At 45.2% G+C, this 25,628-nt stretch overlaps 1 protein-coding gene across 2 annotated transcripts in view; it reads right to left on the bottom strand.

Annotated features, from left to right (window-relative positions):
* The window catches only part of STK24 (serine/threonine kinase 24), a 67,679-nt gene extending 42,299 nt beyond the window's left edge, over nt 1–25,380 (bottom strand). Inside the window, exons 1-2 of one of the 2 annotated variants that reach the window (XM_073569542.1) lie at nt 24,955–25,380; nt 3,726–3,956 (exon numbers count right to left, since the gene is read on the bottom strand). In XM_073569542.1, coding sequence (XP_073425643.1) covers nt 3,726–3,956; nt 24,955–24,996 — 273 coding nt within the window. In that variant the 5' untranslated portion in view covers nt 24,997–25,380. The remainder of the gene's footprint in view (nt 1–3,725; nt 3,957–24,954) is intronic. The other variant, XM_073569544.1, reaches the window with a different exon arrangement.
* Between the last annotated feature and the right edge of the window lie 248 nt (nt 25,381–25,628).

Genomic DNA, 25,628 nt, shown 5'->3' with positions numbered 1-25,628 from the left:
TGAGACCGTCCAACACACAGGCGCACACCGGGTGCTATTCAGGGAGCCGACCCTCCTCCCAGGGTCTCCCAACACGCCGGCCTCACCAGGTCCAAGGTCATATCACGTGTTCCAGGGATCCGATTCCTCTCCCAGAACCTCCCAACACTGACCCTCCAGGACCTTGCTCACTGAACCCTCCAGGAACACAGTCTTACTCACTGACCCAGGTCAGCACACCACAGACTCCTGTCTGTTACCTGTTGGTGACGGCCACACAGGTTCCCGGACGCCTCTTCTCCTCAGAGGTATCCCACAAATATTAACACAGTCTCTTTCACTGAGCTGCTGTCAGTATATCACATGGCTTTCAGAACAGTCAGCCCTCCTGGCTCAGCGTTGCCAGCACTGCAACATGTGCTGTTGGAACCGCAGCCCTTAGCAACCGAGTTTTGCAGTCCTCTTCCGTTGCTCCCAGCAACAAGGCTACAATATTGCCCTTAGCAATTCTCCACCATTTGTGAGGTAGTGCTGTCATTCAGGGTTGGGGGACACTCACTTGGCAGCGAATAAAAGTAATATCACAGTCCATGAGGTTTATTCATTATCATAAACCAAAACGATATGCAACAGTCTTACAGCAGGGTATCTTCACACTGGAGCTCTGCTCCCCTTTAGCCCTACTAGTCACACAGGCTGTGTTTCATCTAGCCAAAAGGCTATACAGTCTCTCAGTTGCTGTCCCGTCTCCGGGTTACCTTGCATGCTGCTTTACACTGCTAACGTTCATTCCCTCTCCCTGGGAACTGTCAGGCATATATCGCCATTAGTCACAGCATCCACACATGCTGTTAGGAAGACAGACATCTCTTTGCACGAGACCTTCCAAACGGACCAATCGGGTCCCTACATTCACCACAAGTGACCAGACCTCAGGTACCCTATATGGTCCATAACCACACCCACAGGTGATCACATGGCTATGACCTCACCCAAGGTCCTATTGCACACAGCCACACACAGGCTTCCCTGACACATTGTAACGGAACGTACTACTCAGCAGTACCTCTACTAATCATTATGATCTTTCAGAATCCTACACCTATAAGGACAATGGAAATGCTTATACGGCTGTCCTGGGACACCCACACAGCTCCCCCTAGCGGACACAGCGGTCACTGCACCACATAACGTACAGTAATGTCAATTTGCACTAAGGGTTAAAAGGTGTGGAACGGAATAAAAACCCACACTGCAATCTTGTATCTCATCATGGAGGACCAATGTAAGCTGGTGAAAGTGAACATCGACAATTGCAAATTTAAAAGCAGCTGTCTGTGATTGACAGCAGCATCTAAATGGTGTAACCACAGTCCAAAGAGCCAGCTCTGCTCCTGAGACACAAATGCAGGAGTTCAAGACTTAAAAAGAAAAAGCTTTGGCAATTGGAAAAACTAAAGTTTAGTAATACTCGCTATACCAGGTGAAGATTCTCAGACTACATTTTTTATGTACTGGCATCAACTTATTTTTGCTCCAGAATAATGTTGAAAGTTTCAAGCCGAATATGATGGAAAGGGTTGTTAAATTAGTCAAGTAATATTAAAGTAGATCTATCACCAGGTTTCACAATACAAAAGGCATTCATTATTAAATAGATATTAAACTTGGTGAGACTGGTGTGCTTGTTTTGAAAATCCCTGTCAAAATAGCTGGATAGTCTTAGCAGGGCTATAATGTAATAATATATGCAATCTATATAGTAAAATCTATTCACAAATCCCCTTTAACCCCTTAAGGTCAAAGTCATTTTGTAGGTTAATGACCAGGCCTTAATTTTGAAATCTGACCACTGTCACTTTATGTGGTTATAACTCTGGAACGCTTCCATGGATACCGGTGATTCTGAGGTCATTTTTTCATGACATAATGCACTTTATGACAGTGGTAAAATTTCTTCGATTTGACTCGAGTTTGTGGAAAAAAATGTAAAATTTGGCAAAAATTTTGAAAATTTCACAAATTTTCAAACTTTTAATTTTTATGCCCCCTAAATCAGAGTGTTATATCACATAAAATAGTTAATAAATAACATTTCCCACATGTCCATTTTACATCAGCACAATTTTTGAAACATAATTTTTTTTTGTTAGGAATTTATAAGGGTTAAAAGTTTACCAGCAATTTCTAATTTTTCCATCAAAATGTAAAAAACTATTGCTTTTAGGGACCACCTAAGATTTGAAGTGACTTTGGGAGCCTATATGACAGAAAATACCCCAAAGTGACAACATTCTAAAAACTGCACCCCTCTAGATGCGCAAAACCACATTCAAAACGTTTATTATCCCTTAACCCGGGATGATGTTGCGGGGATGCTGATCTGAAATTAGAGGGATCTCCCATCCTTCTGCCTCCCTCCTGAATACTGCAATCGCGCTTGATCGCATCATTTAGGGGGTTAACAGCCAGGGACGGCACTGACACTGTTCCTGGCTGTTAGTGCAGATGCTCAGCCACTGGCAGCGCTGAGCTCCTGTACTAATTGGGCAGGAAGTGCTGATATTTCAGCATCTCCGACGCGATCATGCTGTGATCGGTCAGTCAGATTGACTGACCGATCACAGCGATCTGGGTGCAGGTACCGATGGCATGGGTCTCGGCACCTTTTCCTGGTGCCTCTCAACTGTCACAGACAGCTGTCGGCACTGAACTGTCTCTGCGTGTTTACAGGCAGTGACAGTTTAAATGCATAACAGGCATAGCCCGTCCTGGTGCGGGAAAGGACATCCTGACATGAAGCTATGCCTGTCATTGGACGTTAAGGGGTTAAACAACACCAGTAATATTCCCACTTAAAAAGTCAAGGTCAAAATGCACAGCCCATGGTTGTGTCTCAACAAGACCCTACTGCTGGGAATCTATCAGAATCATTACAGAAAAGATGCAGTTAGTCACAGATTTCACCCCTTTTATTGCACAGGGTAAAATCCGTGGCAATATCAGCAGCATACATTTATATGCAGCGGATTTCAAAGTCATATTTTGTTCACAGCGTGTGAGTAAGACTTCGAGGTTTATTTTTTTCCATGTTGCTACTGTAATAAGCAACAGACTTCCCCCACACAAATCCACAAAAGAAAATCTGCTGTGTATGTGAACTGTGGGAACACAGCTCTAATGCTAGACTATAAAATACTCATGCCGGTTGGTTCATCAAATACATAAGCCAAAAACAGGTTAGTGAACACGACAATGTCGCAAAAGATCACAAGATATATTACACTAGTGTCACCCCACTGGCAGACACAAAGAAAAAGCCTGTGTGCAGGAACAATATATGGGCCATTTACAGCACAGTAGCTCATCAGAATACGCAATTCAACGTTTTGTAGATGGAAATGGGCCCCTTTACATCTTGGACCCATGTGCAGCTACATAAGTGGCACCAAAGATATGTTTGCCCAGAAAATACTGTTTGCATTTGTTTTACAAAACATTAAATGGTTGAGATAAGAGATTTCTCCAATTTCCATTGGAAGATCAGGATATCAGGTAGGCATTTTAGCTTTGGTCTTGCTCTTAATTACACGGGCACTGCGACAACGCCCACTATAGTGATCAGAATACAGTAATATGATGCAGGTGATATATATATGAATATATAAATATTATACCTTTGGGAAAAGCAATTTCTAAATAAAGTATGACTGGCATAAGATGTGACCGTCATCGTTACTCCTTACCTTCAGATAGGACCCATAATACTTTGTCACATATGGACTATCACACTGGCTTAGCACTGTAATTTCTTGCTGGATATCTTCTATTTCATCTTCTGCTTCTTCGAGATCTATAATTTTTATTGCTATAACTTTCTGAGTCCTATTGTCAATTCCTTTAAAAACTTCTCCAAAGGACCCCTTGCCAATCTTTTCTAACTTTCTGAACAATTCTTCAGGATCTGCCTTCAAATTCTATAGAAAAAAAAATGAAGGTATTAAAATGACGCACTGTTTAAATAGGTTTTTAGATTATACATATTTAAAAAAAACTATAATACTTTTATATATGTGGATTAAAGAAAAAAAGTGAAATCTTGCAATTTTTACACTGGCTGCTGGGACTATGGTAGTCTCATACTTTCTGCTTTGTCAAAAAGTATATACACCGCATGTAAAATAGCAGCAATAGACACTCAGAGCCTATGCACAAGTTCATCATTAAGTGAGGGTGTAGCGCCCTACGTCTTTACCGCCACAAAAGGGTTAAACATGTACTGTTTTGCATGTGTTTTGTAAGCAATGAGAGTTATGCTTTCTCTGCTAGAGACCACAACACACAATTTACCTCACTCCCTTACTTGTCTGAAGCTTGGAGCTTTGCAGACACACCCTAATGGAGGGGGAGGAGTCAAGAGTTGTTGTTTTCAGTGGAGAAGGTGGAGATGAAGAACGCTCCCTCCAGGAGTAACGCTAGGAAGAATCAGGGAGTCAGCCCCTAGGCCATCCATGCTTTCAGAGCAGGGTGGTAAGTGGAGACTGTGTGAGTTTATACAACCAAAAGCAGAGTGTTTTCCCCGGGAAGACTGCAGCAAACTAGGATCTGTGAAGGATTGTGCAAGAAGGAACTCGAGCTTCACACAGGATCCAAGCTGCAAGTTGCCAGAGGAGGAATACACAGTGAGTAGGGGCTATACTGGAAGTTCTAGACTCTGGGAAGCCTTGGTCCCAGAAGGGATTAGAATAGCAGGAAGCTTAAACAGAATCACAGCAGAGTGAAGGATAACTCCCATTCTGCAGAGCAGAATGTAACCTGGTGAGAGTTGTAATATCTCCTCTGAACTGCACCTGAACTACAGTAAATGATAAAGTGACTTTCCTTGTCTCCTGCCTTATTACTCCGTGCCTTCTACTTCCATCACAATCTCTGGGGGTCAGCCCTGGTTGGAAAGGGTTAAACATCTGCACTGCCATCACCATCTACTCCCCCAGGGATCATCTGCAGTGCCAGCTATACTACAGTCGAGCACTCCAACTAGCTTCATGAATCACTATATAAACTTTATTCCCATTCTCTAAGGTGCGCCAATTCCAGCGCTTAGCCTCTCTCTTCCCACTGCCGTGTAGCGGTGGCATATGGGGTAAAAAGGGTTTAAGGTCACCTTTGATTGTAAGGTGACATTAAGTCCGGTTAATAATGAAGTGGTGTCAATAAGACACCTATCCATTATTAATCCTATAATATGAAAGGGTTAAAAAAAAAAAAAAAAAGAGGACAGCCAGAAGAAAGTATTTTAATGAAATAAAACACTACACATTTTTATTGCATGCCCAAAATCAAACAAAGCCCTCGATCACCTGAAAAAATATAAAACAACAAACCAACAAATACTGTTCCGACGTAGTCCTAATAACAATTTCCCCAAAAGTCCACTCTGCTACATCTGGATGCATGACATCCGGATATAGCAGAGTTTGTAGATGTCCACCGGAGATCTCCGGCTGTCACCTACACTCTAGCTCTCGCGGTCAGCTGACCGTGAGAACTAGCCTAGTGTGACCGTAGATAACCTCCGGTCACGTAAGCCAAGTTATCGCGAGAACTGCAGTGGACACGGACTTCCGGCAGCGAGACAGGTAAGAACTTATGTTACTTAGTAGACATGCGTAGTAGGCTGCGTTTACGCAGCTACTACGCATGTGACTAATCATTAGATACGGTTTTACCACATCTGATTGTCTATGGGAAATTTACGATGCGGCGACGGAGCATCGCCACATCGTAAACAGACATGCTGTGTTCTGAAATGACACGCCGCATGTGCATTCACGCAGGTCTGCCACCTGCATCTTTCAACGCATAGTTAAGATGGGATTTCATGAAATCCCCTCCACTATGCTGTAACATCTGGATGCTGCGGGTTTGACGCTGCGGCTGTATGTTAAACTCGCAGCGTTTCCTGAATGTGGAAACATACCCTTATACTGCCTGTGAAGATAGTGAGACTCCGAAAAGTCATCTGCTAACAGAAACTATGAATCTAAAAAAGACACAATGGTCAGTTTGAAGATTGCAAAATGAATCTATTTTTCTTTAAAATACGAATCATATGTGAAAACATTGCAAAATTTACAAAAATACATGTAAACACAAAAATCTTATTTTAACAATGGGTCATTTTTTGAGCATAGCTTCCCTTTAAGACCAGATAAACATACTCCAGAATCCATTAAGCAGTAACCTCTTTTCATTTTATAATTCATCATTGATTCTAGACTAAATACAGTTAGGTCCAAATATATTTGGACAGAGACAACATTTTTCAAATTTTGGTTCTAGACATTACCACAATGAATTTTAAAAAAAAAACCAATTCAGATGCAGTTGAAGTTCAGGCTTTCAGCTTTCATTTGAGGGTATCCACATTAAAATTGGATGAAGGGTTTAGGAGTTTCAGCTCCTTAACATGTGCCACCCTGTTTTTAGTTTCAACGATTTTATTGAAAACATGAATATCTTTTAACATGAAAGACATTGATATCAAAGAACAAGGGTCCCCTCACAAGGGGGACATATGTGAGAGAATAAATGGAAAAATATACAATATCCTTATTATCATAGTCTTCGCTTTATAAAACTATAGAATAACAGTCTTAACACAACTAAATTAGGGTTAATAGGGAAGGGGGAAAGAGGTGGGATGGACAATGAGTGCTGTTATTAAGAAATGAGTTGATGCGAAATAGGACATGAAACAAATATTCCACAATGATCAACAGTGATAATAACTATATTTATATATTGCATGGATAGGGATATCATTCTAGGTAGATCATCATTAGTTTGCGCCTGGATCCAAGGTTCCCATATACCTCTGAAAACATCAAAAGAGTCAGATCTAGGTGCCACCCTGTTTTTAAAGGGACCAAAAGTAATTGGACATTTGACTCCGAGGCCATTTCATGGACAGGTGTTGGCAATCCCTTCGTTATGTCATTCTCAATTAATCAGATAAAAGGCCGGGAGTTGATTTGAGGTGTGGTGCTTGCATTTGGAAAGTTTTCCTGTGAAGGAAACATGCGGTCAAAGGAGCTCTCCATGCAGGTGAAACAAGCCATCCTTAAGCTGCAAAAACAGAAAAAACCCATCCGAGAAATTGCTACAACATTAGGAGTGGCAAAATATACAGTTTGGTACATCCTGAGAAAGAAAGAAAGCACTGGTGAACTCATCAATGCAAAAAGACCTGGGCGCCCACGGAAGACAACAGTGGTGGATGATCGCAGAATAATCTCCATGGTGAAGAGAAACCCCTTCACAACAGCCAACAAAGTGAACACCACTCTACAGGAAGTAGGCGCATCAATATTCAAATCTACCATAAAGAGAAGACTGCATGAAAGGAAATACAGAGGGTTCACTGCACGATGCAAGCCACTCATAAGCATCAAGAATCAAAAGGCTAGACTGGACTTTGCTAAAAAACATCTAAAAAAGCCAGCCCAGTTCTGGAAGAACATTCTTTGGACAGATGAAACAAAGATCAACCTCTACCAGAATGATGGAAAGAGAAAAGTATGGCGAAGGCGTGGTACAGCTCATGATCCAAAGCATACCACATCATCTGTAAAACACGGCGGAGGCAGTGTGATGGCTTGGGCATGCATGGCTGACAGTGGCACTGGGTCACTAGTGTTTGTTGATGATGTGACACAGGACAGAAGCAGCCGAATGAATTCTGAGGTATTCAGAGCCATACTGTGTGCTCAGATCCAGCCAAATGCAGCCAAACTGATTGGCTTTATGTTTTGGGTCATTGTCCATCTGGAGTATGAAACGACGACCAAAGCAACCCAGGAGTTTATTAAAGCAAAGAAGTGGAATATTCTTGATTGGCCAAGTCAGTCACCTGATCTCAACCCAACTGAGCATACATTTCACTTGTTAAAGACTAAACTTCAGACAGAAAGGCCCACAAACAAACAGCAACTGAAAACCACCGCAGTGAAGGCCTGGCAGAGCATCAAAAAGGAGGAAAAACAGCGTCTGGTGATGTCCATGAGTTCAAGACTTCAGGCAGTCATTGCCAACACAGGGTTTTCAACCAAGTACTAGAAATGAACATTTTATTTACAATTATTTAATCTGTCCAATTACTTTTGGTCCCTTTAAAAACAGGGTGGCACATGTTAAGGAGCTGAAACTCCTAAACCCTTCATCCAATTTTAATGTGGATACCCTCAAATGAAAGCTGAAAGTCTGAACTTCAACTGCATCTGAATTGTTTTGTTTAAAATTCATTGTGGTAATGTCTAGAACCAAAATTAGAAAAATGTTGTCTCTGTCCAAATGTAAACATATGAGAAAACCCACTGCACTCAAATCTTTCATTTCTCTAGTGAAGAACATACACATTTATCTTAAACTGGAAGTGTAAGATTAGACGTACTGTACATATTTGCCCTCTACCAGAAAGTGTTACCCATGTCCTTGTCTGTCTAATATTGTAACTCAGCCCATTCAAGTTAATAGAACAGAACTTCAATCCTAGATATATCATTGACAGAAGTGGTGATTTTTAATGCTCTTTTTAATACAAGGCCTGAGCCACCTTTAGTATAGAATGATTACAAATATATAGAGAGAAGAGCTTACCATAACTTATCTTAATACCACAATGTACTATTGTGGCAGAATCACTAGTACAGGGCAATCAGTGAAGTGTCAGCTCATGAAGGGCATTATAAACTTTCAACACTTTTGAGTTCTTTAGGGCATTGTACCTATTCTTACTTCCCCCTTTGATTAGTTAACTCTGTGTACAGGATTTCAGTGGGTCCTAGCAACCACCTAAGGCGGTTTTGCATGATGTATTAGAGTTGGTATAAATGAACCTCTGTTATGTGTGTAAATATTGTATACATATATCAAGCCGTTTCTAACAATTAGTGATGACACCATAACTTCCTGAAATTACTGGTGACTTCCGCATGACTCACAAGGTGCAAATTTAGTTCAAACACAGACCTATGGAATATTTTGCTTTGCAAGAGTCAAATCTGCCCTCAGTAGGTCAATATAGTTTGAGCGTACTTCAGTATAGTTTTAAAAAGGTGAAGTGTGTGTGTGTGTGTGTGTGTGTGTGTGTTTGTGTGTGTGTGTGTGTGTGTGAGTGTGTGTTTGAAAAAACTAACATATATACATACATATTAAAAACATACTCAATTAGTGACACGCAAATGGTCATTTTTTTCTATCTACATTTCACTGAAAGCCATGGGAAATTGTCTTGAGAACCTGCCATCAGTTTGACAAGGTAAATCCTGAAACCCGGTCAGACCACAGTGTCACATGATGAATTACTGTCGGCATTACTATAAAATGACAGTTGAGGGTTCATGACATTTTTTCTTGGGTTATAACTCCTTTATCTATACAGAGGTTTCCATAATCGACGACATTCCAGTAGCTTTAGCGCTTAGGGCTGTGTGTTGTCTAAACTCTGGAAACAGATCATGCTGGTGGTAATCGATGAAAACATTGACCAGACCACAAATCACAGCAGTTACAGACCAGCCGTACAGTTAAAAGTTTAGTGAAACAGAACCGTCTGTTATATCCAAGTTAAGTCCTAGGTTACCAAGTTAATAAAACCTATTGGCCAGTTTAGTGTGACCGACAGGACATTTTAGACAAAGTAGTTTTATTTTCTGCTCAGCTCTTTGAAAAGTGTTACCCAGTATATATTATATTATTTACTAGATGGTGGCCCGATTCTAACGCATCGGGTATTCTAGAATATATATATGCAGTTTATTTTTGAAGATTTAATAATAATGCAATAATGCACCCCCCAATCCTGATATGTATGGTTCTCTCACCCCCAATCCTGATATGCACGCTACCCCTCAACCCCCTATCCTGGTATGCATGGTCCTCTCACCCCCCAATCCTGGTATGCATGGTCCTCTCACCCCCCAATCCTGGTATGCATGGTCCTCTCACCTCTCTTTCCTGGTATGCATGGTCTTCTTACTCCCCTTTCGGGGTATGCATGGTCCCCTCACCCCCCAATCCTGGAATGCATGGTCCTCTCACCCCCCAATCCTGGTATGCATGGTCCTCTCACCTCTCTTTCCTGGTATGCATGGTCCTCTTACCCCCCTGTCGGGGTATGCATGGTCCCCTCAACCCCCAATCCTGGTATGCATGGTCCTCTCACCCTCCAATCCTGGTATGCATGATCCCCTCACCCCCCTATCCTGGTATGCATGGTCCCCTCACCCCCCTTTCTTGGTATGCATGGTCCCCTCACCCCCCTTTCTTGGTATGCATGGTCCCCTCACCCCCCTTTCTTGGTATGCATGGTCCCCTCACCCCCCTTTCTTGGTATGCATGGTCCCCTCACCCCCCTTTCTTGGTATGCATGGTCCCCTCACACCCCAATCCTGGTATGTATGCTCACCGTCACCCCCTTTCCTGGTATGTATGGTTCCCTCACCCCCCAATCCTGGTATGCATGGTATCCTCACCCCCCTTTCCTGGTATGCATGGTCCCCTCACCCCCCATCCTGGTATGCATGGTCCCCTTACCCCCCATCCTGGTATGCATGGTCCCCTCACCCCCCTTTCCTGATATGCATGGTCCCCTCACCCCCCTTTCCTGATATGCATGGTCCCCTCACCCCCCAATCCTGGTATGCATGGTCCTTACCCTCCTTTTGGGGTATGCATGGTCCCCTCACCCCCCCAGTCCTGGTATGCATGGTCCTCTCACCCCCCAATCCTGGTATGCATGGTCCCGTCACCCCCCTATCCTGGTATGCATGGTCCCCTCACCCCCCTTTCTTGGTATGCATGGTCCCCTCACCCCCCAATCCTGGTATGCATGGTCCCCTCACCCCCCAATCCTGGTATACATGGTCCTCTTACCCCCCTTTTGGGGTATGCATGGTCCCCTCACCCCCCAATCCTGGTATGCATGGTTCCCTCACCCCCAATCCTGATATGCATGGTCAACTCATCCCCCTTTCCTGGTATGCATGGTCCCCTCACCCCCCTATCCTGGTGTGCATGGTCCCCTCACCCCCTTATCCTGGTATGCATGGTCCCCTCACCCCCCTATCCTGGTGTGCATGGTCCCCTCACCCCCCTATCCTGGTGTGCATGGTCCCCTCACCCCCTATCCTGGTACGCATGGTCCCCTCACCCCCCCTTTCTTGGCATGCATGGTCCCCTCACCCCCCTATCCTGGTGTGCATGGTCCCCTCACCCTCCAATCCTGGTATGCATGGTCCCCTCACCCTCCAATCCTGGTATGCATGGTCCCCTCACCCCCAAATCCTGGTATGCATGGTCCCCTCACCCCCAAATCCTGGTATGCATGGTCCCCTCACCCCCAAATCCTGGTATGCATGGTCCCCTCACCCCCAAATCCTGGTATGCATGGTCCCCTCACCCCCAAATCCTGGTATGCATGGTCCCCTCACCCCCAAATCCTGGTATGCATGGTCCCCTCACCCCCAAATCCTGGTATGCATGGTCCCCTCACCCCCCAATCCTGGTATGCATGGTCCCCTCACCCCCCAATCCTGGTATGCATGGTCCCCTCACCCTCCTTTCCTGGTATGCATGGTCCCCTCCCCACCCTTAATGCATGGTCCCCTCACCCCCCTTTCCGTGTAGCCGCGACCAATCAGCTTCGCGGCCCTCTGTCCGCGATCAATCAGCAACGCGGCCCTGTACAAAAATATTAAAAAATTTTTTAAAAAAAAGTTATTCTCACCTTCCGACGGCCTCCTGTCTTCTTTCCACGCGCTCGGCCTCGCGTTCCCAGTAATGCTTTGCGGCTTAGACCACTGATAAGGTCGGTCTTCTTTCTCGCTCTCGCGAAAGTGACGTCCTCAGCAGTCTATTAGCCACAAAGGATTACTGGGAACGCGAGGCCAGGCGCGTGGAAAGAAGACAGGAGGCCGTCGGAAGGTGAGAATAACTTTTTTTTAATTTTAATTCTCTTTTTTACAGATTAAGGCCTGCGCCTGTTGCTGATTAGTCGCGGCCTAGTTTGCCATTACAAACAGCTGCGCCTGGCGGCCGCGACCAATCGTCGTCCCGCGATTTCGGTTACAGACAGACACGATAAGGCGTATATATACACATATACACACACACACACACACACACACACACTAATAACGTTTTAATTAATAAAACAGTTTAAGTTCTCGTTAAGTGTACAAGCGACCTTAGCTACACGTCATCTGTGCCAGCATGTACCCACAGTGTCCAGTCACAGTACAGAACGCATGTGCTGGTATGATGTCGGGGGAATATGGGAGCATCAATGAAGATGTGAGGGATTTAGAAGGAGAATAGGGTTGTTTACATCAATTGAGGAATTTGCTCCTAAAGGTACCGTTACACCTAGCGATGCACCAGCGATCCCGACCAGCGATATGACGCAGTCAGGATCGCTGGTGCATCGCTAGGTGGTCGCTAGTGAGCTGCCACGCAGGCAGATCTCAACAGCGACATCGCTGGGGACGGGGATCGCTACTTACCTGTCAGACGCGGCGATCCTGCGTCCTCCCGCCCGGCTCCACGCGTTACTCGTCGGCGCCACAGGAAGCGCCGCAGGAAGTGGCCGACGAGGAATGGTCCAGGAGCTTCTCGTGCGATCAGCGATAACCAGCGGGGGAGCGGGTCGGAGGTAAGTATCACATGTAGCGATATCGCTAGCAATATCGCTGCAACGTCACAAAATCGGTGACTTTACAGCGATATAGCTAGCGATATCGCAGTGTGTAATGGGGGCTTAAGACTTTGTGGGGGCATCACAACACATTAGGAGACTCCAATCACAGGACAATAAAACATCCAGACTCCTTATCTATGAAATGGTCCAATACTTATGTTTCTCCCTCTCCCATAATGATAGTTCTGCTTCACATCACTTGTCTTATCTATTGCATTTTTTCTGTGCTGTATTGTGCATAAATATGTGACTGTTCAGATTTTGTATTAGTCAATGCTTGATGAAGAGACCTGCGTAGTCTCAAAAGCTTGCAATGTGTTACCATCTTTTCAGTTAGCCATTAAAAGGTATCAACCACTGAGGACTCTCAATTCTGAATATTTTTCTATCTACTGGCTAACACGGTACAAAGATATACATCTTTAGGGTTGTTTAGTTATTTTAACACATGCTCATCTGGCAGCTACTATACTGCGTGATCATGTACCACTATTATGTACAGTAGTGTTCAAAAACATGAGAATCACAAAATCTTTATCCTAGTTTTAATTCCAGCATTGGGAACATTGCACACTGTTTTCTAATACAAAACGTGAAGAGAAACATATATGATTTTTAAAGGGAACCTGTCACCTCGTTTTGCCTCTATAAGATACGGACACTGCCTTTCAGGGCTTATCTACAGCATTCTATAATGCTGCAGATAAGCCCCCAGTCTGACCTGCAAGATAAAAAGTTTTATTATACTCACCCAGGGGAGGTCTGGTCCGATGGGTGTCACAGGTCCAGGTCGGCGCCTCCCATCTTCATGCGACACCGCCCTCCTGCTTGCATAGTCACTCCCAGGCCTTCACACTTCTGCGCAGGCGTACTTCTCTGCCCTCAACAGGGCAGAGCAAAGTACTGCAGTGCGCAGGCGCTGGACCTCTCTTACCTTTCCCAGCGCCTGCGCACTGCAGTACTTTGCTCTGCCCTCAACAGGGCAGATCAATACTCCTGCGCAGAAGCGCGACACAAAGCAAGCAGGATGATGACATCGCATGAAGATGGGAGGCGCCGGACCTGGACCTGCGACACCCATCGAACTGGACCGCTCCCCCTGGAGATAAGCCCTAAAAGGCAGTGGCCGCATCTTATAGCGGAAAAACGAGGCGACAGGTTCCCTTTAATTACTTCACAGAAAACAAAAAATGAACATTGCACTGGTCTAAAAAAATAGCAGGGTCTGTGTTTATTCTTACAAACTCACAATATGTACCGTACATACTCGTGTATAAGCAGACCCCCCCTAATTTTGACACAAAAAAACTGGGAAAACTTATTGACTCGCATATAAGCCTAGGGTGGAAAATGCAGCAGCTACTGGCAGATTTTAAAAAAAAAGATACCAATAAAAGTAAAATTGATTGAGACATCAGTAGGTTAAATGTTTTTGAACAACCATATTGAATCAGGAGCCCCACATAATGCTCCATACAGTTCATGATGGCCCCATAAGATGCTCCATACAAAATACACCCCATATAATGCTCCATAAAGGTTAATAATGGCCCCATAAGATGCTCCGTACAAAATACACCCCATATAATGCTCCATAATGGTTAATAATGGCCCCATAAGATGCTCCATACAAAATACACCCCATATAATGCTGCACAAAGGTTAATAATGGCCCCATAAGATGCTCCATAGAATAATATGCCCCATAAAGGTTAAGGCCCCATAAGATGTTCCATAGATTATTCCCCCATAAGATGCTCCATAGATTATGCCCCCACATGCTGCTGCACATAAGAAAAAAAAATGGCATACTCACCTCTTGACGCTGGGGGCCAGGTGTCTGGGCCCTGAGCAGGCGGGGACACCGGCGCGCTATGGGGGACAGGTGCCGGTGTCGCCGCTGGCTCAGGGCCTCAGCATCTCAGATATTCACCTGTCCCTGGTCCACCGCTGCCGCTCTGTCTGCGGGTCCTCTGTCAGTGACGTTCAGGCAGCAGAGGGCGCGGCACTCACTAACTACGTCACCGCCCCCTCTGACCTGAATATCACAGCCTGAGGATGCGGAGGACAGAGCAGCGCGCAGCGGTGGACTGAGGACAGGTGAATATTGCATATACTTACCCCCTCCTGGCGCGGTCTCTACAGCCCCGCTTCTCCCGGTCTCAGGCTCCTTCTTTCAGCAGTCACGTGGTACCACTCATTAAAGTCATGAATATGCGCATATTCATGACTTTAATGAGCGGTACCACGTGACTGCTGAAGGAAGGCGTGGGAGAAGCAGGGGGGCTTCAGAGACGTGCCGGGGGGGGGTAAGTATGATCTCTGACACCCCTGTTCCCCCGCCGACCTCCTGGTGTATATGACTTGTGTATAAGTCGAGAGGGGGACTTTTCAGCCCAAAAAAATGGGATGAAAATCTCGGCTTATAAGCGAGTATATACGGTACTTTTTTGTGGATTTAGCATTCCAGTGAATCACTAACCTAATATTTAATTGTATACCCACAGATTTTTAGAGCTGCTTCACATCTACGTTGCATAGAGTAAACCAACGTCTGGCGCCTGTCAACTGTTCTTTCAGCCCAGGATGCTTGGACTACATAGATCACACTTTTTGACATTTGTTGGCTTTGCCCCAGAAACAGCATTTTTAATGTCACCCCACAAGTGTTCTATCGGATTAAGGTCTGGGGATTGGGCTGCCCACTCCATAAACTCAATTTTCTTGGATGGGAAACAAGATTTTGCTTGTTTATTGGTGTGTTTAGAGTAGTTGTCTTTTTGAAACACCCATTTCAAGGGCATATCCTCTTCAGTGTACACTTAGCGATGCACCAGCGATCCCGACAACGATATGGATCGCTGGTGCATCGCTAAGTGGTCGCTAGTGAGCTGCCACACAGGCAGATCTCACCAGCGGCATAGCAGGGGTCGGGGGTCGCTACTTACCTGTCAGACGCAGCGATCCTGACGTCCTCCCGCCCGCGTCCACGCATCGCTCGTCGGTGCCACAGGAAGCCCAGCAGGAAGTGGCCGACGAGAAATGATCCAGGACCTTCTCGCGCGACCAGCGATGCGCAGCGGGGGAGCCGGTCGGAGGTAAGTATCAGACATAGCGATATCGCTAGCAATATCGCTGCTACGTCACAAAATCGGTGACGTTACAGCGATATTGCTAGCGATATCGCTATGTGTAACGGGGGCTTAAGGCAACAAGACCTCTTCAAGGAATTTAATATATGCAAACTGGTCCATGATCCCTGGCATGCAGTAAACAGGCCCAGCACCATAGTAAGAGAAACATGCCCATATTGTGATGCTTGCACCACCATGCTTCACTGTCTTCAGAGTGTACTGTGGCTTGAATGCAGAGTTTGTGGGTTGTATAACCAACTGTCTGCAGCCCTTGGACCCAAAAAGAACATTTTTACTTCCATCAGTCCATAAAATGTTTCTACATTTCTCTTTAGGCCAGTTGGTGTGTTCTTTGACAAATTGTATCCGCTTCAGTACATGTCTATTTTTATCAACTAAACAAATGGAAAGTAAATTTACAAAAGTGAAATGTAAATCAAATCGGTATCTTTGCCTTCAAAAAGATTTAATTCTTCTTGGTACACTTGCACAAAGACAAAGTGTTTTGTAGGGTTATATTGTATGTGCAAAATAGTAATAAATAATTTTCATATGTAGGTCTGAATACCATCATTAACTGACACCGTTGCATAGGAGCCTTAAAACTGGGTAAGGAACAGTCAAAATGAAACAAATGTGAGGATGTAGAAGACAGTTTTATGCCACAAGTCAGAGTTAGCATAGCTACAAGACACAAGGTTGTTATACTGCATCAGCAAGGTCTGTTCAAAACAGAATGGAGTTTTAAGATGTGTTGTTCAAGTCCATTTGAAGAAACACCAAAAAATGGGCAACGTTGAGGACCATAAACACTGCATTTGGCCGTGTAAACTCAGCGGAACATATGAAAGACACATTATGTTTACTTCCCTTCAAAAATGGGGAGATGTCCAGCAGTGCCATCAGCTCAAAACTAGCAGTAACTAGTGAGACACCGCTAAACCCATCTACTGTTTAGAGAAGTCTATCCAAAAAGCTATCTTCAGGGAAGAATTGCTGTCAAAAAGCCATACCTTCGACATAGAAACTAAGCCAAGCGACTAGATTATACACAAAAACATAGGAACCTGCAGAAAAAAGGCAATAGGTGCTCTGAGATAAGTCAAAATTTGAAATATTTGATTATGATAAAAGGAAGCTTGTTTGCAAAATGGCTGAAGAGCAGTACAATAATAAGTGTCTGCAGGCACAGTGAAACAAGGTGGAGGTTCCTTGAAAGTTTGTGGCTGCATTTCAGCAAATAAACTTGGGGATTTGGTCAGGATGAATGGTTCCAATGTATCATCGTAGATAATATTCTAATGCTGCACAGGCACCTTACTGAAAACAGAGCTACCAGTAGAAAAATAACTTATTTCCTCTGGGGAGCTGCCACATTTTAGTCATTAGGGTGTGCACACAAAAGTTAGTTACCTCTCACTGAATTGAGTGTTGGCTGTAAGCACACCCAGCAGTTTGACAGCTGGCTTAGAGTGCTTTGGAATGGTTACAGCTTCCCCTCACACTACAGTGACACCATGAGCGGCAACTGTAGAAGTTGTATGCACACCTGACAAAGCCAGCAGCTACTGGGAGGAAATACATTTATCTTCCCGTGGTAGCCGGACAGGAAGTATTGGTGCACTAGTTGCCTGCAGATTATTCTGATATCTGCAGCTAAATAGTGTTTTCCAAGGCGACAGTTTCTCTTCAAAAGCACAGTCATTTTCGCGTATGTAAGCTTCTGACCCACTTTTTTATTACACATCTACATCAAATATGGTAACTGCCACACAACCACAACAGTGACTCACATCCTGGCTCTTTTATTACATTATCTTCTCACAGGTAATCTTGGCATTTCAGAAGATCATTTTCATTGGAGTTTTAATGATTCAATGTAAAAAAAAATTAAACGAATATTATCAGGGTCTATTTAAAATGGCTGACCACGGCCATTAGACAACCGCCATTCAGATACATGCAAGACGATCGGCAGTCGTTTAAATGGTCTATTTAAGACAGGCCTGACAGCACTTCCATGAGTACAGGACGAGTGTTAATACGATCGTTGTGTGCATAGAATATTATTGTCCTTGGTAGCACATGTCCTGTTTACACAGGATTACATTGCCACGAGTGTTGATTTTGAAGCTTGTTTCAAAAACGTCTGGTCCAAAGAATGACCATTTTGTTTGTTCTTTGGGTGAATGCTGTTCTGTTTAGGCAGGAAAATATTTTGCGAAGAAGCATTGCTAGGATTATTTGTCTTTCTAAACTCAATTGCATCAAACACTGGCTATGGACCAATTTAGACTGGCCAACTGCAGTTATTAAATGACTGTCTGTCGGCTACATTCAAGCTGATATGCAGTCATTTAATGGACTGATTAGAAGGCTTACAGCACTTCTACGCACACGGAATGATTGTTGATACAATAGTTCTGTGCAAATAGAACATCAAGTTATCGGTAGCCCAAGTTCTTTTTACACGATGGGTACTGTCACACTTAGCGATGCACCAGCGATCCCGACAACGATATGAATCGCTGGTGCATCGCTGAGTGGTCACTAGTGAGCTGCCACACAGGCAGATCTCACCAGCGACATAGCAGCGGTCGGCGGTCGCTACTTACCTGTCAGACGCGGTGATCCTGACATCCTCCCGCCGGCATCGCTCTTCGGCGCCACAGGAAGCCCAGCAGGAAGCTGACGACGAGAAACAGCCCAGGCCGTTCTCGTGCGATCAGCGATAACCAGCGGGGGAGCCGGTCAGAGGTAAGTATAACACATAGCGATATCGCTAGCAGTATCGCTATAACGTCACAAAACCAGTGACGTTATAGCGATATTGCTAGCGATATCGCTTAGTGTGACAGGCCCTTATGTGCTGCTGAGAACTGTGACTTAACGTAAGCTTGCTTAAAAATCATCTCACCAGATAAGCAAGTGATTTGTTTTTAGACAGACCAATAATTCAGGAAACAAGCGCTCCTGGGAACACTTACTCCCGATTATTGGTCTATCTGAAAGGATCTTAAATTAGTGAAGAGAAAACTTTTAACTATTAAACGTAAGGCCTATGCTCAATGGCAAAATTACTCATAATGATGACTGCTCAACAGGGCAGAGCAGTGCGCCTGCGCAGGAGCCATGACAGGCAGCAAAGAAGAGGACCTCACCGTTAGAAAATGGGAGGCGCCGAACCGCAACACTCATCGGACCAAGACCGGACCGCCCCCCCGGCGAGTATAATCTAACTCATTTTTCTTATCTTTCAGGTTACATCGGAGGCTTATCCACAGCATTACAGAATGCTGTAGATAATCCCCTGATGGCGATGCCGGCAGCTGATACTCGAAAAATGGGGTGACAGTCTCTGTGGCCTTTCAGAAAAGGTGTGTATGTACTGACAGACAATGTGACACGTAAATTGCACACAGGTGGACTTCCCTTAATGAAGCATGTGACTTAACAAGGTACCGTACTCTTCAGATAAGACACAATTTTTTACCCATCAAATTTGGGAGGAAACTGGGGGTGCGTCTTATAATCTCAATATAGCTTACCGAGGATGGGGGGGCAGCTACGGGCAAGCGGGGTCCTAGGAGGCAGGGTTGTTGCTGCAGGAAGCTGGTGGCGGCAGTAGTGGGGCGATGCTGTGGTGGGCCTCGGCCTTTCAGAAAATGTCTGGAGTCACCACGCTTCCCATTCTTTCCACTGCAGTGATTTCCGGAAAATGGCCACCAGAGGTGGTGCATGCGCAGATGGACATCTCAACTCCTGAGATCTCAATCTGCGCATGTGCCGCCACTCGCGGCCACCTTCCCAAGTTTCAAAGCAGTGAAAAAGATGGGAAATGAGGGGACTTCAGGCATTTTTTAAAGCCTGGGTCCTGCCGAAGATCCCCTCCCTCCCAGCCGCAACATTGGCCCACTCCTGCCACCAGTTTCCTGAAGCAACTTTGCCTCCTGGGACTAAGCTACTGTAAAAAGTGGACTATAAGATGCACCACAATTTTATAAAAAAAAAAAAAAAAGTTTTCCTATTTTCCTCCCGAAAAATTGAAGTGCGTTTTATGGTTCGATGCATCTTATAGTCTGCAAAAAACGGTGATTGCTTGCACCAGAAATTTGTAGGGGCTTCATAGCAAAATGGGTGAATACATATGCACATGCAAATTTTTAGTTATTTGATCCCATAAATTTAATTTACGCCAATATTTTTTCACTTCACTTAACCAATTTAGATTATTTAGTGCTGATGCTTCAGACACAAATCGGATTACAAAAGTATTTAGGCACAGTTTTAATGTAACAATATAAGACAAGGGGAGTAAATACTTTCACAAGCCACTGTATATACACAGCATGAATGCCTGACTGCACAATTGCAGCCAGTTATAACTTTCTCTGGAACACTCTCCTTTCAGATAAAATATACTTTAAAGAACCAGCTGGTGACCATAGCCAGAGACAGGACTAGACCAGTTCCACCCATGTGTCTTTTCTCGGCACCACTGCAGGTGGCTTACACGACACCTGCCAGCCACCTACTGTAGATCGGTGCAAGAAATGTCTGGCCTGGAGCGGAGCCATATTAGTCTTGTATCTCACTATGGTCCTGGACTAGATCTTTAAAGGGAATCTATCATGTCAAAAAACGCTGTTAGCCTGCAGACATAGGGTTAGTGTGCAGGTTAATAGCACTGTAGTAGTGCATCAGTGCTGACCCAGTTGTCTGTCAGATGCCATCCGTGTGCTGAATGTGTTTTTCAAGGACCCAGACTTGTAATGACATCTGTGCTGCCACAAAAAAAAACCCCAGACGTCTCCGTGTATCTTGCAGATTCATCATCCATGAAAAACACTGACATGTGAATAGCACCATACATAATGGTTACATAGTCTGTGAAAAAAAATGGATACAACATGAATATGGACATGTGAATGAAGCCTTAGGCCACCTTCAGACATCAGCGTTTAAAGGTGAAGTGAAAATGATTGTACCAGTGTATCCATTGTTACCATCAGTGTATCATCTGTGAGTCATCAGTGTTTTACACGCATGGATAAAGAAATACATTTCAAAGCTTCTCCCATACGTTGTAGTGATAAGCATAGACTACATTCAAATGTCATCCTTGTATTGTACGTGTTTTTCTAGGACCCATAGACCTATACTGAAATATAGTCATCCATGGTGCGGGGACAAAACGGACAGGTCTCCCAAATGGGTATGTGAATAGTACAATAGATTATAATGGGTATGTGTTGTAGAAGTGAAAAACACATATACAACATGGACGTGCAACACTGATGTCTGAATGAGGCCTTACAAACACAGCTTCCCTGTTCAAGCATGCTCTAAGATAGACAGCTGGACCAGTCAGACCATGACCTTGCCAAATGGTACTCTCAACGACTGTCAATTGTGAGTGGTGTCACTTGAAGCTCCTGTGCATCAATGCACAGCATGCTCCAAAAGGGCCTCCAAATATCTATCACAGATGTTTAAAAGTACTTCTTATATGGGCCAGCAGGGTAATTTGGGGGCCCTCCTGGGATCCAGGTGCGCACAGCCATAGCCACTTAAGTTACCTCCTGGTCAACTGTTCGTTCTCCATATCTGCAGATCGTGACACCTAACTGTAGGGGAACTTTTTATAAATTGAGAAAAGACCCCCTTGTGCTTAACTCCGCTGCTCCTCAACCAATGCCAGGACCTCAAGGTATAATGTAAAGTATGTGTGTGTGTGTGTGTGTGTGTGTGTGTGTGTAAGGGAATGGAAAATGTTGTTGCTCTTTTATCTCTTTCTCGTATTCTACGGGTACTGCTACACGTTCATGTGTATTACCATTATGTGTGTCACATAGGTGCTGCTACACTATTCTGTGTATTACCTTAAGGGATAAAAGTGTAATGTATATTTATGTTAATGCTATGTATAACTACTGTTATAGTTGTAGGGAAAGCATAGTACCCCAGTTAGGCCATTAGATGGGGGTGGAGCGCATACTCAGCCTGTAAATAGTTAAAGTAGGAGGAGCTAATGGCCATTAAGCTGAGGAAGAGCTGAGATTTGAATCAGTTGGGCGGTCCAGCTCTGTAACTTTAAAGACACGGGCCCAGCCGTCCAGGGCCTGAGGGCCACAAATGAAAACACTGCAGAACACAGCAGCGCAGATCACAACAGTGCAGATGACTACAATACAGTTGGTAGTGAGACAGTTGGCAGTGGTACGGCAGCACAGATTGCTCATTATGAGGCAGTGTGCTACGTGGGCAGACACCTTTTTATCTGGGGCAAAATAGACAGGGGAACTCCCAAAAATGGTGAAGCTGGAAAGAGAGGATGCTGTGATGCTGAACGGGACGGGACGTCCTGGAGATATGCTGAAGGAAGACAGTGAGAGCATAGGGAAAGTGACAGAATTGTGCACTGTGGAATCTGAAGTAACTGCTGTAAAGAAGATGGATGTACTGCGTACAAAAATGAGTAAAACTGTTATTGTTAAAGTTGAACGGGACTGTGTGCGCATTACAGAAAGCCCTGAGAAGAATGGAGCTGCAGATATGCTGACAGGAAGCGGTCATTATAGGCTAGTTTCACATTTGCGGACGGAGGGCTGCGGACTTCCTCCGTTAGCTCTGCCTATTTCTGCATGCGGCTTCCTGCGTACCCTATCTTTAACATTGGATACGCTGGTCGTGCCGCAGTATGCGGATGCCGCCGCATGCGTCACTTTGAAGATGCGGCACCCGCATAAAATTCCAACATGATGCATTCTACACGGGTCGCCACACCGTAAAAGCGACGCATGCGGAGGTATCCGCATACTGCGGCACGACCAGCATATCCAATGTTAAAGATAGGGTATGCAGGCCGCTGCATGCAGAAATAGGCAGAGCTAACCGGAGAAGGCGCGGCGGGGCTTCACGGAGGAAGTCCGCAGTCCTCCGTCCGCAAATGTGAAACCAGCCTATCTGAGGAGAGGCCAGTACACCGTTGCCCCGGAGTCCTCGGCCATGACAACGGTACTCATGGAGTCACCCACTTTGCTATCTCTGATCTCTTTTTACATGGCAAACATGGTCCAACACAAGAGACAACCCTGAAGCCTGGAACGTCTGTCAACGCTTTACTGAGCTCTGTGAGCCACATTATGGCCTCCTGGATCTAGTGTAGCACTAGACAAAACCCAGGAGCCCCAATGCATCTAGAAACATGTACCTGCCACAGTGCCTGAACATATGGTCAGCAAGTCCATTTTATATAGAAATAAGTCTGTTCATTCTTTGAGTATTTTGTTAGCACTTTTTCAGGAGTGTTTTGTAGCAGACTCGCTCCAAAACTGACTGAAAAAAAATATATACGGTATATATTTTGTGAACATACTTTTTTGATGAAAACTTAAGACAATTTTAATGCGAGTTATAGAAGTATCAAACTCCATCCGAAGGCTACTTTCACACATCAGGTTTTTTCCGACAGGCAGGATCCGGCTATTTTTAGAAAAACCGGATCCGGCAAAACCTGCCGCCGGAACCGGTTTCGTTTTTCTCTCATTGAATTGTATTAGCGCTGTTTCGTGCCGCATGGCCTTCCGTTTCGCGCCAGATCCAACTAAAATTTTGATTCCAGCATCTGGAAAAGAGTCTCAAGTTACGTTTTTTGTCTGTGGCGAAAAACCGGACAGCGCCGGATCTGGAAAAAGAAGGATCCGACCACCGGATCCAGTTTTTTTAAGTGTGAGCATGCTCAAATCCAATTGGCCAGCCCCCAGGAAACAGATATAAACAATGCCAGTGAGGCTAGACGAATCCGGCGTAAAAACGGATCCGTTTCATCAATTTTCCACAATTTTCGCTGGATCCGGTTTTTCTAAAAATAGCCGGATCCTGCCTGTCGGAAAAAAACTGATGTGTGAAAGTAGCCTAAGACTGCCATTTATACCCGTGTCTGAGGTGAATATAAGATCACCCATCTTCAGGCGGATACCTATATACAGTACATTACGTGGCGGTACAGCTGGTAAACAGTGCCACACCTGAAGGCAGCTTACAAGTGGATGTATAAATTATCTCCCTACTCACCTTCCACCCAACATCTAGTCCTGACTCACCTGTACCAAACATCGAAACCAGCTAATAGTCTGCAATCACCTGCTGACCTGGAGCCATGACCTGTCAGACAAGTTACTTCACATGAGTCACACAGAGGCTTCTGCTTCATGAACTTCCCCAGATAGAAGCCCCCGATGTGCAGCCTGTGGCCGGATACACAGGAAGAGAGGCTCCTCGGCACAGGCTGTGCCCAACATGGCAGCAGAGGGGTTAACGCCACAGACAAGTCGCCGTCTCCTCACACACGGGACACGACACTGCATTTGGCGACGAACAAGCGCACATTGCGCAATGTTAGTCATGTCCCAGATGTTCAGCATGTGGAGGACCAAGGGGGGACAAAAAAGACCCCAGGATTGGAATAGGAGCATGGGAAAGTGGATGGCGGATGGAAAAGGAGGGTTTATATAGGGGTCGCAGTATGTATATATATACACACACAAAACAAACACACACACATTACTACATGCAGGCAGCGCACACATGCACAGTCTTCAGGTTGTATAACTTTCAACTGGTCAAAACATTTCTCTCAGAAGGCCAATAAAGAAATGTGGCAGAAATAAAGTACACCTCATAGTAACTTATGTGTGAGACAGAGGTGACAAGACCCGCCATCTCGTGCCCACCTTACTAGAGGTGCCCACATATAACAAAGTTGATGGAAACAGACGACTTCCACTATAATGATTGGTTACCGGCCATCTGTGTATGGACACCTTCCCAGAGAAAGGGTTAAATCCTGGCTACAATGTTACGACCCCTCAGTGTCACCGGCTACTACTGACCCCAGGACCTCCCCACCACCCACTATGGAGAGGACTGGACTCCCTGTATAATGCTATTCCACACTGAGGTACCTCCATAGCCCGGCTGAGATACACCCCAAAAGAGTAGTATCGCAAGAAGTATCTCAGCCTGAAGTGAGTGAACTTGCAACTTCCGCCCCCCTGAGCAGCACAGAGCGGCAGGTCTTACCTGCACCCCTGGCAGGCCGGGCGGCCCCGGGGACTGACTCATCCTGCTGTACCCCGGATCCCTCTGCACAGCCCTAGCCTTGAGCTCCACACAGAGGCGGGGATCCCTCCTGCACGCCCGGGCGCCCCTCTCCGTGCCAGTCCGGGAGCAGCAGAGATTGCAGGGGGCAGAGAGTTTGGCAGCAGGAAGAGATGTGCTGTATTACTGAGCCTATGATGATGATTTCCGGCTGCGGAGAGGACATGTATGACAGCTAGTCCTGGCCGCCGCTCGCTGTCATCTCTACGCTGCTGCTCGATCACACAAAACTAGACCAGGAAACAAGGAGAGAGTAAAGAAACATTAAGCAGCCAGTCACTCCCCGCCTCCTCCTCCCTGCCTCTTCCCCTCTCATAGCTCCTCCTGGTAACTGCCTGCACCCTCCTGAAGGATCCGATACAAAGAGCCGGCTCCCTGCTGTGAATGAAACGAGCCGCCTCTGCAGTGAGGACGAGCTGAGTTTTTTTTTTTCTGCTGCGTGGCAGCTTCAGAATCAGCTTCTTGAAGTGTGACACTGACTCATTTGGGAGGAGCAGTCAGGAGAGGATGTGTGCTGGAAATAATGCACGAGTTACCTTGAGTCCCAAATAAAGTGATATACTACTAGCTTCACGCGTGGCATATATGGCATGAAT

Source organism: Dendrobates tinctorius, unplaced genomic scaffold, assembly GCF_039654945.1.
Source record: "Dendrobates tinctorius isolate UK_male_01 unplaced genomic scaffold, ASM3965494v1 ptg000026l, whole genome shotgun sequence".
NCBI lineage: Eukaryota > Metazoa > Chordata > Amphibia > Anura > Dendrobatidae > Dendrobates > Dendrobates tinctorius.
Note: the sequence above shows the minus strand (reverse complement) of the source record. Positions and strands in the feature narration are given on the sequence as shown.